This window comes from Lactuca sativa, chromosome 3, assembly GCF_002870075.4.
Source record: "Lactuca sativa cultivar Salinas chromosome 3, Lsat_Salinas_v11, whole genome shotgun sequence".
NCBI classification, from domain to species: Eukaryota; Viridiplantae; Streptophyta; class Magnoliopsida; order Asterales; family Asteraceae; genus Lactuca; species Lactuca sativa.
This window is the reverse complement of record NC_056625.2, coordinates 169,938,773-169,952,248: the sequence shown is the minus strand read 5'-3', so window position 1 is coordinate 169,952,248 and position 13,476 is coordinate 169,938,773. Positions and strand designations below refer to the sequence as shown.

At 34.8% G+C, this 13,476-nt stretch overlaps 1 protein-coding gene across 1 annotated transcript; it reads right to left on the bottom strand.

Annotated features, from left to right (window-relative positions):
- Nucleotides 1-588: 588 nt before the first annotated feature.
- On the bottom strand, nucleotides 589-3,598 carry LOC111917332 (aquaporin NIP2-1). Its single transcript, XM_023913024.3, has 5 exons — nucleotides 3,126-3,598; nucleotides 2,061-2,285; nucleotides 1,267-1,461; nucleotides 1,112-1,173; nucleotides 589-1,025 (listed from the first exon to the last, which is right to left on the bottom strand). The coding sequence occupies exons 1-5, from the start codon at nucleotides 3,267-3,269 to the stop codon at nucleotides 779-781; spliced, it is 873 nt and encodes a 290-aa protein (XP_023768792.1). The 5' UTR covers nucleotides 3,270-3,598; the 3' UTR covers nucleotides 589-778.
- Between the last annotated feature and the right edge of the window lie 9,878 nt (nucleotides 3,599-13,476).

Sequence of the window (13,476 nt, the reverse complement as noted above, 5' to 3'; positions counted from 1 at the left end):
TTTAACTATTCTAATGCTTAGTTTATAAAAAGTAACTAATGTGTTATTAATTTGTTTCCTTATATTTTCAAATTTTAATATGTTTCCTTCGATGTATATAATTTAAAATTGCATGTCATTTTCTTTCAATGTTCTTTGTTATTTTCGACCAAAATAGTTTACATAGGAATAATAATCAAACTTTGTTGTATTTTATTAATAAAACTAAAAAAATAGTTAAACCACAAATATGGCTAGAATATAATTATTTCTCCATAGTTTGTTTTATTAGTATATAAATTGAAATATTAATTTATTCATCATTTTGTTTGTATTTATTTTAAAATTTTACTCTAAAAATAGTTAATGTTTACATGTTGATATTTAATATTTTGTTTAAAAAAATACTTAATATTTATATCTTTATATATATAACATTTTTTTAATAAACACGTATATTATAATGGTCTCATACCTAACACTTAACAAATAATATAGATAAACAATAGAAGAACACGTGTCTTAAAGAGCTTTTTTTTTATCATAATGATTTAACATGAAGATGTCATGTGTCCAAAGACTTCACCAAGATTATTTTGAGGTCATCAATCGGCCAAAGATAGAAGTTAATGTCTTCTTTTGATCTCATGAGACATAAGTCGTTTGATCTCATGAGACATGATGTACGATTAAGTCATTTGGTAAATAGATATGATCTTTACCATGTTGCAAGTAGTAACCATTATGAAATTTCTAATATACATTCAAGCATCCTTTGCAACTAATGCTAGTCTATCAACTATTTCAAATAACTTATACCATCCTTTACATCAACATGTTCATCATGGCTTCTCATTCTGAGAAACTTAAACGAAGAGATTGCTTGAATTGGTTCATTTGTTTCTCGAATAAAACTGTAACACATCACCGCTGATAACGTCCCTGTTATAGGTCCAACAACATACACCCAAATACTCTTATAAACATTACTAGCTATTGCTGGTCCAATAGTGCGTGCAGGGTTCATTGATCCTCCTGATATAGGTCTAAAAACAAAGATTTACTGGTTTATATTAAGCTATAAGAACAGTATTAAGTCACAATAACAATACTTTAGAATTTTAACTTTTACCCTGCTAAGATAGAAGTAATGCATACTGATGATCCTACCGCTATACCTGCTAACTCTCCTACCTGAAAACATTTGAAGAACAAAGTACTTGTTTACATAACAAGTATTAAATTAATGTTTCTTAAAGAGAATTCTACTTTTAATTATGCTCTTACGGCTTTAGAATCAGTGGCTACGGCTGATGTAACAAACATCATTGTGAAAGTTACAATGATTTCCATGATTAGAGCTTGTAAATCAGTCCCTGAAGGTGTTGTTGTACCCAAATACTTTATTGGCTGCAATATTACCTTTAGGGAAAATGAAGCCGATATTGATCCTATCACTTGTGCTCCTGCATAGAATGGAACCTACGTAGACGCAATAATCGTAGATAATTGTAAAGATATTTGTGATTCACATCTTATAATTATAGACAATTAAAATACTCCCTCCGTTCTAAAATTATAGTCCATCTTTCCTTTTTGGTTTGTCCCAAAATAATAGTCAATTTCTAAAAATAAATAATATTTTTACCAAAATACCCCCTTATTATTACTTAACCAACTAAACATTTAATGGAACATTAAATGTAAAGTAAGGACAAAACTGTAATTTTATTATATAAAGTTAATAGTAATTAATGTTTTTCTTAATCTGTGTGTTTTTTGTCTGTGAACAATAATATTGGGATGGAGGGAGTAATTATTAAAAAATATGAAATAATTATCGATGAAACAATAACATCCATATTTAACATTACAACATAATTGAATATAGATGTCTTTAAAATATTTGATTCCCTTAAATGGCAACAATCCTATTGGGCCCTCATGGCTCAAATTAGGACATCCTTTATTACCAAGCTTTTTCATATCACATGTGCCTACATCTTTATCAAATAATCTGGATATATCTATCATAATTTTGCATTTAATGTAGCCTATAATTATGTCTATAGGGTAGGTACCTGATTCCAAGGGAATCGTCTAACGGTTGCAAAAGCTATAGTGACTGCGGGGTTCATATGTGCACCAGAAATATGCCCAACTGCATAAATCATAACGGTGACAATGAGGCCACCGGCAAGTGAAGCACCAAGATAAGACACCTTATGTTCATGGGTTCCACTAAGTGCCGCCGCTCCACATGTAACAAACACCAATAAGAAGGTGGCCACCACCTCCGCCACCACCTAGTAAAACATAGTCACACCACCACAAGTAACATACAATAAAAAACTAAAACCGGATGAAAAACCCTAGAAAGTTGATATATTTTGAAAAACTGGTTGTATATTTCTTTAAAAACTGAATTTTTAGGGTTGGTTAAGTTCTTTTATGGTTAAAATTGGAAACATGGAACTGAAATAGCCTTTAATGACCTTCTTTTATTTTATTTGTAATTCCACACATCAAAATATCATTAGTGTTATATGATTTTTGTTGGAACTATATATCTAAAATGTTAATGATTTGTGATTGACATCTCACGTAAGTGTTGGACGGATTGATGTGAACCCCTCACATGATGTGGTTCATGATTTTTTGTGAGTGTAATTATTATTCAGCATTTTAAAATTTAAAATAATTAAAATACGGTTACGGTTTCTACTAAAAATTAGAATAATAAGTTTGTGTTTACGTCCGGCTTCCATTATATTTCAGTATAGTTTTGAGTTAAGTACTTATTTTTCTGTTTAGATTTTATTAACATGGTTATAAAAAACACAAAAAGTTCATAGAAAAACAGAAATACCAAAAAAAAATGATGAAGTAAACCAACCAAACCTGAAGATTATAATATTTCTTTTCAAAAGTAAAAAACGAATTTCTTTTTGCTCGGTTTTAGTTTTAGTTAAAAACTGAACTTAGCTCAATTATGCCAACCCATATATAAACTCTACGAATCAATTACAATTTTTCTTGGGGAAGATTTATTAATTTTTGGTTTTTTAACTACAAAAACAAGAAGAGTGAGCATGAAACTTGGATCATGGTAGTACGAATCCACAATGATGGAATTGGTGTATTACCTTTCGGATAAAACCAGGAGGGTAATAAGCATGAAACATCGAACTAACTTTAAGTTGCTGGTTTTCTGATGCTTCCATTGTGATGGATAACTCGTCTGTGTCGCCACTTGAATGTGCTTTGGACATGTTTTCACCCTTACACATAGAAAACAAGGTTAAGAAAACTTTAACTAGAAAATAACAGATGTTTCCGACATCTTCTCAATTGACTAAGATTTTGTTGTATACATATAATCTACAATTAACTCATTAAATACACATAAATTCCAACATATAGAATTATTAGAGCAAAATATCTTATGCACGTTGGTACTATTTGAATTCCATTAGAACCTAAAAGCAAGAACGTATATCTGTATGACAAATGAAAGATTGACATCGTTTAAGTGACATTCTAAACAATGTTTTCTTTTACAAAGTAAAACAATCACTTTACACGAAGCAAAACATATGTGGTTTATGGTAACATCAAATGATAAATCATAATTAAATAATGCCAGTATAATGCAAAAAAGGGTTTCATACGTTAATGGTGTGGGCAAAAATTGGTATCATGAAAGCTTATCAAGTTCAAATCAATCCAAATCCAATTATGTAAACCAAAACGGGCCAGTGGAAAAATCAAAATTTAATGTGTTTTGCATAAATTTTAAAAAAGTACCATACAGTTTGGTGAGAAAACCATGCATCGATATTATTTGGGTAATTTGAACATAAATTTTTAATATTTTAAATTTTTTTCTTTATTGAAAACATCCTCTTAAGATGCACTTTCTAAGACCCTATATTTTTAGTTTGTAAAAAATAAGGAATATGATCACTTAAAATACAAAATGACTTATGGGTAACTGGTTTTTAATTTGTTCGGTAATCAAGTTTTATATTCAATTATAATTATAGATCTATAAACTTTAAATATGGATTTTAAAAATAGTTTTTCGAAAATAGAAATGAACAAAAGAATAGAATACGTTCTTTTACGTGCTGTTTTCCATGTCACTTTCTTTATGACTATTTTTTTGTGGATCTAGGAAATCAAATTAATTTTATTTAAATGACAAAATTACAAAAAAATACTTGTATGTATTTTTTTAGGAAAAAATATCGAAACAACTAAACTTTCGGACAGCTCGTCTTTTCAGCAAATTTGCTTGCAGTTTTGGTCATTGTCCAAATTTAAAAACTATTATACCCTTCTTATTATTTTTAAGATTTTTTAAAATATCTTTTAAATATATAAAAGATATAAAATTTAAAAGGAAATGAACACACGTCTCTCTCTCTCTCTCTCTCTCTCTCTCTCTCTCTCTCTCTCTCTCTCTCTCTCTCTCTCTCTCTCTCTCTCTCTCTCTCTCTCTCTCTCTCTCTCTCTCTCTCTCTCTCTCTCTCTCTCTCTCTCTCTCTCTCTCTCTCTCTCTCTCTCTCTCTCTCTCTCTCAAACAAAATGAATTATGATCCAAAGAAACAACCCCTACCCCCCAACACACAAACACATTTATTGGGATGAAGAAGTTTTGATGCGCATCCATCCGTAATCCACTCAACCACTATGAAAAAGGTGTCAATTTCCTCTTTAGTTTTTCATTTATTGGTCTCAACAACTCAGATCGCGCACCTCTCGTCGCACCTCTCTCTCGCTGGAAAGCGATATTGTCATTACTGATCTTGGTCTCAACAACTCTGGAAATTTTCTCATGATGTTAAAGTGAAAGATATGATTAAGGGTACCCAGCTTGAACGCTTCATACTGCTACCGACCCAAATGCAATCGTTTGAAATCCTATCAAGAGATTGAAAGAATGATAAGTTTCTTGAACGGGTTAGGTGGTGTCGAGTTGATATGTCATCGTCTAGACATTCTGAATTTTGATATGGATTCACAAACTAGAACTAGTGCAAAATTTTGGCGATTACTTTAGACGTAGATGCATGATTCCGATAGTGACGATTTAGACCTAGAGGTAATCTCCACTCAAACTCTGACAACAACTTTAGGCCCGGATGCAAGTTTCTAGAGGGATGACTTTAAACCCAAATGCAATCATTCTTTGTGGGTATGTTTTTTTTTATTAGATTTCAGCAAATAAGTTTTTAGCTTGTGCATTTAATCAATTTTGATCATCTTAAAGCGGTATATAGTGTGTTCTTATGATTAGTTGACGATTTTATGGGCTTCTTTGAATAAGAATAAGAACAAGAACAAGAACATGTGAATGTTCTTCAAATGGTGGTATATATATATATATATATATATATATATATATATATATATGAGTCCATTTACTTTTAATATTTATTACATATTTAAACAATATTTTTAAAAAAATTCTTAAAAATACTAAGAAGGATATAATCATTTGTTGAAAATGATCATCAATCCAAAATTTGAATAGGTTGGACATTTTTTTTGAAAAAATGCATACCAAGAGGATCTTTTTTGTAGTTTTGCCTATTTAAATTTAATCGACGATGTATAAGTTTAAGATTTGAAATTATAGATTTTATATTTAGTATTTATGCTAAAATTAGTAATATTTATACAACAAAAATCTATAATTACAAGAAAAAAACATCATAGTTACATATATGCAAACACATATAAGAAGATATTGATCTTCAAAAAAGGTTAAAAACAATACATAAAGAAACATATTTTATTTATTTATATTTATGTAGAAAGCTTTGTTAAATGTGACTTGAACATTTGCATCATGCTTATGGAACATTTGGAGCACTTAGATCACATTGGAGCACTTGGGGTTCATGGAGGATGTGACAAAGGAACGTATCTTATGAGAAAGGAATGAATCATCATACAAAGGAACGAAACAAGTGAAAAAGGAACGGATCTTCCAAAAGATGGTTTGGAGCAACTTAGATTGGCTTGGAGTTACTTGGAGTGGCTTGGAGTGGTTTTGTCCGACTTGGAGTGGTTCGGAACAACATGGTGCACTTAGAGCAACATGGAGCAACATGTTGCTCCATGAAGATGGAAGTTGTGCCAAGCATAGAGGATGTTGCGCCATAGGGTCATATCATGCACCATTCATGAAGTTGTTGAGCCAAGAGGAAAGGATTTGCGCCAAAGGAATGGATGTTGTGCCATAAGGGAATTATTGAGCGATCAAGGAGTGGAGTTACACCAAGGAGGAGAAGTTACGCCATCTTGAGGAGAAGTTGTATCATCCTCATGAGACGTTGTGCCATGGAGGAGATGTTGTGCTACCATGGACCATCTTGGTACATGATGTGCCATCTTGATTCCTTTTTTGTGCCATTTTGATCCACGTTTTACTAGAAGATGATCAATCTCAACAAATACACCATGTTGTGCCGCCACAATGGATGTTGGGCCATTAGTGGTAATGATGCACCACCTTTACATCATGATGCTCCACTACAGTCAAGGTGGTCCATCATATGCGTTATTGATACTCATGAGTTGTATGACATGGAAGAATGTTCTAGAAGATTTGCATGGTGAATTATGATTGGTTGACACCTTTCATCAGTCTATGGCCCAATGGCCTTGGCCCATTAGGGGTTTAGGTCTGATTCCTCAAGTAAAAATAGGGATGCATGCTAGGCCATTTTTTATCTTAGATTCTAGAGTGTTAGGCGAATCTCTATCAAAACTTTACCCGTAACCTCTATTTAAGGGATCTTAAATAAAGAATACTACCCTCCTGCCCATTGATGTAGGTCACCTTGACCGAACCACATAAATATTGTGTCTTATGCTTACATTTTAGCTTATTATCCATTTTACTTCATAACAAGCGGTATCAGTGATGTGGTTTGTATTTCTGTGATTGAAGATGTCTACTCACAAGTTTAATTTGGTGAAATTCAATGGTTCAAATAACTTCACATCATGGAAGGTGAGATGAAAGCTCTTGTAGTTGAACAAGGATGTGCAGCGGCACTGGAAGGAGAGGCAACACTGCTAAACAATATGGCGGCTAAAAAGAAGGTCGATATTTTGTTGAGTCACACATTTGTATATAGATCTGATGATGCAAAATGTATACATCATAGTCATAGTTAATATGAAGTTATGATGATGGAAATTCATATGTCGAAGACTGAAGACCATGTCCTGATGACTAAATAACCTTGAAGACTCTATCAACACCAAAGGCATGAAGACACCATCTACTAAAGACTGATCAGTGTGTCTAGACGCTGATGGTTATACACTGTTGACATATTGATCAGGTGATACATTGATGGTACTATTTGCTGAAGCTGAAGCTGAAACTGATATCCAAACACAAACGTTGATGCCCTGATCAGTCTGACTCTCTGAAGCTGATGTTCTAATAAGCCTCTAATATGTTGCTACTGATATCCAAATCTGGAGTAGATCTTATCTGATACATTCCATATATATATATATATATATATATATATATATATATATATATATATATATATATATATATATATAGTGGATTAGTTTATATGTAGATTAGATACAATCCCTTGATTGAAGGCATTTACTAGATTAGATTAGTATTTATTTATGTATTAGGGTAAAACCCTATTCGTGTCTTTGTGACAGCTTTATGCCATTTGTCTTTGTGACCTTCGTTCTCTTGGTGAGAACACCCCTCTCTTGGTGAAAGATATATTTGTGACACTTCTATGTTCTTCATTGCTCTTTCTTTTTTATATTTGATCTATGAATCTACAAAGGGTTTGGGACGTTCAATTAGTATCAGAGCAGGCTAGAACATTTGGTCTAGGATATGTTGAAGATTCAAATGTTCATTCTCTATTCAAAAACTTGACAAGAAGAAGAAGAAGAAGAAATCTTATATCATTCAGATATGAAGTATATTTCAGAATCACATAATAAAGAATGTGGTGTTTTTCTTTATTTATGGTACATTCTGATTAACCCATGTGTGTGTTGGATTAGTGTCTAAGGCTGTAACTATATTTGGTAAGTACTTGACCTGGTTGTGCATGGTCCTTTTGGGTTGCCTTCACCATAGCAACTTGATAGGGTGATTTAGAGAGAAGAGATATTATTATTAATATATATTATAAGAATAATATGTTCAAGGAATAATAATATTATTTGATTAATATAGGTCATAAATTAATTAGGAATTAATTTGGTGACTTAAAGAGATTAATTGAATGAAGGGGTATAAACCGTCAAATGTGTGAAAGTTGTATTTTGAGCTGATAACCCTTATGGATATAGGGTTGGACGATTTTAGGGATATGGATCACCTAGAAATCGTCCAAGGCCTTATCTAGGAAGGGATTTGGATTGCTTTGAGGCTAAGTTATCCAATTAGGGTTTAAGGGTGAAACCCTAGGAGCTCATAGTATAAATAGACCCATAGGGTTGAAGAAATCGGACACCCTGGTAATTGGAGAAACTCTAGTGCTGATTTCCCTCTTCCTCATCTCTCTCAAATCATCTTCTTGCTAGTTGGTGTTTATAAGCCATTAGATGAGTGACATTTGTGACTCTAAGCTCTAAGAAGAAGAAGGTTTTCAAGCAAGTAACTCAAGGTATCATTCTAAATCTGTTTTCATATGTTTTAATTGTTTGTTTACGTTAGATCTAGCCATGAAAGTCTTGGATATGTTGCAAGTTCAATTAGTGAAACCTAGATCCAAGCTATAGGGTTGTATGTGCACATAGGTAAAGTTCTTTTGTCCAAAACCCATCAGTGGTATCAGAGCCATGATTGGTTTCAATTGAATGTGATACTTAACTGTTTTGCTTGCTGAAAATTGTTTTTCTTGCCCTCTATCGACCCAACTCGGCGAGTCAGTGTTTGGACTCGGCGAGTTGGCCCTACTCGGCGAGTCCAAGCGTCAGACGGAGGATAATTCGGGATTTTGTTGCTGTTTTGTCCTGGATTGATACCTGAATTGTTTTATTATGTAAAAATCCGAATTTTAACTTAATTTAATGGTTATCCTTGACATAAACATAGAGAATTTCAAATCCTTTAAATATTGATTATTTATATGATAAATATTGGACTATTTAAGATTATTTGGTAATTATCTAATGACCAAAATTTAATTAGGTCAAATATAGATAATTATGAAATTAGTTGTTTAATTTGAATTATTTGTTATTTGATCCCTATTGTGTGAAAAGTTCAATTTCTATCCTGAAGTTTTGAAATTTGAATTTTGTGATTAATAGTTTAATTTAGAAGAATTTAAATTTCAACCCCTAGAGTTTTACAAGTTTAAAATTCAACCCTATAATATTTATATTATTAAAAGCTTAATAAATATATAAGTAAAATTAAAATGCCAGTCTTACTGTTAGTAGGCTTCATTCACGAAGCCGGTCTATAAGGTGGGTATAAGGTTGCTGCCTATAAAATGGCGCTTAATGGGTGTACACTCACACCCACCGCTTGCTTGACCGGTGGAGGGTCGTTAGCCGAACGGGTAGGATAGGGCAACTCTCTCTCCTCATTAATAAGTATAATGAAACTATAAAGTAACTAAACTATTTTATAAAATTCTCAATCTTAGTTACTTTAGGAAAAGTGAATTGATGCAATCCCATGAAATTGCACTTTGCACCCTTGTTAAGAAGTTAGTGGAGCGTGTGTGGTTTACCGGCACACTAATTGGTTCTAAGCAAAGGTGGCAAAGGGTGATTCATTGTTTATCATAGTTCGATGGAGCGTGTGTGGTTTACCGGCACATCGAATAGATGATTGCAACAATGAAGGCACCATGTAGATTTTCATGGTAGTTCACACCTGCTTTGTGATCCTTGGTATCCCAGTCACAAAGTAGAGGGGCATATTGAGATTTAAACATGCCATTGAAAAGTTCAATGAATCTCTAAAATGTAGGAATTCTCAATTAAACTTAAGGTTATGTTTTCGTGGTGAAGAATTAGTGAATCGTCATTCACTTACCTCCAAATTATTTGCATGATTGGATTACGACATCCCTTTTCTAATATGTAAATAATGTTGTTGGGTCCTAGCCCTAATTTTTCATTTTGGGTGTTTAATTAGGGATACAAATTCTAATCAAACTTTGTCCTTTCTATTTGTAGATATTGAACGCAAACAATGTTGCTGCCAACTCATTCACCTTAATGAGTCTTTGCCAAAAGGTGACCTTCGATGGTACCAACTTTAGCGAATGGATAAGATACATTCGCACCATTGCACGCTACGAGGACAAAGAGTATGTCCTCGACGAAAAGCTCGAGAAGGTCAACCCAGAAATCGCTACTCCCGAAGAGATGGCTGTCTTTGAGACACACGAACGTGATGCAACGAAAGTTCATTGCATCATGATAGCCACTATGAACCAAGAATTCCAAAAGTCCTATAAGGACATGTATCTGTATGAAATGAATCAAGACTTGATGGAGAGGTACCACCAAAGCGCGAGGCAAGAGCGTTACGAGATCATCACTAACATGATCACCGCTAAGATGGGAAATGGAGAATCGTTGACTGTGCACTTGCAAAAGATGCAACGATATGTTGATCGTCTTTGCAAGTTAAATGTTAACTTTGGGGAGGAATTGGCCATCGACATTGTTCTTCATTCCTTGCCTTCATGATACAACCAATTTAGGATGACCTACCACATGAACAAGGAAGAGGTCACCCTAAGCAAACTCCAAGGACTGCTGAGAGCAACCTAAAGGACAAGTCTGTTGCACCAACTCCCGCACCAACCGTTGCTCCTGTCTTGGCTATAGGGCAGGGAAGGGGCAAGAAGAGGAAGGATTCCTCAAAGATCCACCGCAAGGGAAAGTCCCAAGATGGTTCCTTTTCTAGTGGGACCAAAGTTGATCCTGCTAAGCCCAACCCTAACCCGAAGGAGGCAGAGTGCCATCATTGCCACAAGATAGGGCATTGGAAGAGAAGCTGCCCGAAATATCTGCAAGCCATCAAGGATGGAAAGATCAAGCCATCTTTTGTAGGTATATACAAAATTAAATCTAGTAATTCATCTCACACTATTTCTTGGGTTCTTGACACAAGATGTGGTTACCACATTTGTTCTGACTTGCAGGGATTAAGAAGAAATAGAGATGTGGAGCAAGGAAGAATAAATCTAATCATGGGAAACAGAAGATCGTCGTCTGTCACCAAGATTGGAGTGTATTCTTTAGTGCTAAGTAATGGATTAGGTCTAGATTTAAATAATTATTGCTACTCGCCAGATATGGCAAGAAACATCATTTCATTTCATGGTTTGTTTAGACAGGGATTTAGATATTCGTTTAATATTATGAATGGTTCTATTTATGCTTATCTAAATGGTGTTTTATACTTTGAAGCTATGTCTTGTAATGGAATTTATGAAACTGTTATGGTTGTAGATAACCTAGGAAATGATGTGTTATGTATAGATTCTTCCAATAGTATGGATAAAGCGTTTTTGTGGCATTGTCGTCTTGGACATGTCAACAAGAAGCGCATAGCCCAACTCCAAAAGGATGGAGTGTTGGAGTCATTCGACCTTAGGGAAGATGACACATGCGAATCTTGTTTACTTGGAAAGATGACCAAGTCACCCTTCACTGGCACATGTGAAAGGGGTGAGGGTTTATTGGATCTCATACATACCGATGTATGTGGACCCTTTAGATCCACCACAAAGGATGGAAACCGCTTCTACGTGACTTTCACCGATGATTATAATAAATATGGGTATATTTACTTAATCAAGCACAAGTCTGAAACGTTTGAAAAGTTCAAAGAGTTCAAAAATGAAGTGGAGAATCAATTTGGCAGGAAAATCAAGATGCTTCGATCCGATCGAGGGGGAAGAGTACCTAAGTCTTGAATTCCACGACTATCTCAAGGAATGTGGAATAGTTTCACAATTGACGCCACCTAGGACACCGCAGTTGAACAGTGTGGCAGAAAGGCGCAATCGAACCCTGTTGGACATGGTTCGTTCTATGATGAGTCGTGCTTCACTACCTATCTCATTTTGGGGGTATGCCTTAGAGACTGCCGCCCATATCATTAACCGAGTCCCTACAAAGAAGGTTGCCAAAACACCTCACGAGATGTGGACAGGGAAAGCTCCCTCGTTGGCACATATCAAGGTTTGGGGTTGTGAAGTTTTCGTAAGATGAGAAACTCATGACAAGCTTGAACCTTGTAGTGAGCGATGTATTTTCATCGACTACCCACATAAATCCTTTGGATATCTCTTCTATTGACCGAGTGACAATGTAGTCTTCGTTGCGAGGAGAGGGGCTTTTCGAGAGAGAGAACTCATAAGCCAAGGAGATAGTGGGAGGCAAATCGATCTTGAAGAGATTCAAGAGTCGAGCGATGAAGGAACCTCTACCGCTGGCGTTCAACCCGAGGAGGAAACTCCGGTTGAACCAATTGACGAGTCATTACCTCTTAGATGTTCTGAAAGAGTTTGAGTTCAACCCTAGTTGTATGGTTTTCATATTACTACCGAAGGGGACACGTATATTAGCGATAGTGCGCTAATAAATCTAGATGAACCTAATTGCTATAAGGAAGGCATGGCAGGCCCGAAGTCTGTAAAATGGAAGGAGGCAATGGACAGCGAGATTCAGTCCATGTATGACTACCAAGTTTGGAATTTGGTTGACAATGTGCCCGGACGTAAGACGGTTGGGTGCAAATGGATCTTCAAGAAGAAGACCGGCATGGATGGGAATGTGCACACGTACAAGGCGCGATTGGTTGCGAAGGGCTTTAATCAAACTCCCGGAGTTGACTATGATGAGACCTTCTCACCAATTTCGAAGATAAAATCTATTAGGGTGATGCTAGCTACTGCCGCATTTCATGATTATGAGATATGGCAAATGGATGTCAAGACCGCTTTCCTTAATGGAAAGTTGGCTGAGGATGTTTACATGGCTCAGCAAAAGGGTTTTGTCGATCCGAAGCATCCAAATAGAGTGTGCAAGCTTGAGAAGTCCATTTATGGACTTAAGCAGGCGTCTTGCAGATGGAATCTTTACTTTGATGAGAAATTCAAAGAGTTTGGATTTGTACGAAGCGAAGATGAATCATGTGTATATGTCAAAGCCAGTGGGAGCATAGTTAGCTTTCTCGTTTTGTATGTCGATGACATACTGCTCATAGGAAACGACGTCCCGACTCTGTAGGAGGTAAAGTATATTGGATATAGTGTCTAAGTCCATAACCTTATGTGGTATGTACTTGATCCGACCCGGCATGGTCCATTTGGGTTGCATGGCATTGCAATACTTGAATAGACTAAATGAGAGAATATGGCACTTATGATTATTAATATATTATAAGTTCTAATATATTAATAATAGTGTTATTTAATTAGTATTGATCAAGTATTAATCTAGTATTAA

Bases quoted from the DNA above. Each gene is read 5' to 3' on its own strand.
- LOC111917332 (XM_023913024.3), bottom strand. From the start codon at position 3,269: ATGTGTAAGGGTGAAAACATGTCCAAAGCACATTCAAGTGGCGACACA. The intron at 2,286-3,125 runs GTAATACACCAA...ATGTTTTACTAG, and splicing joins CTCCTGGTTTTATCCGAAAG to GTGGTGGCGGAGGTGGTGGC. The intron at 1,174-1,266 runs GTAAGAGCATAA...AAATGTTTTCAG, and splicing joins TAGCCACTGATTCTAAAGCC to GTAGGAGAGTTAGCAGGTAT.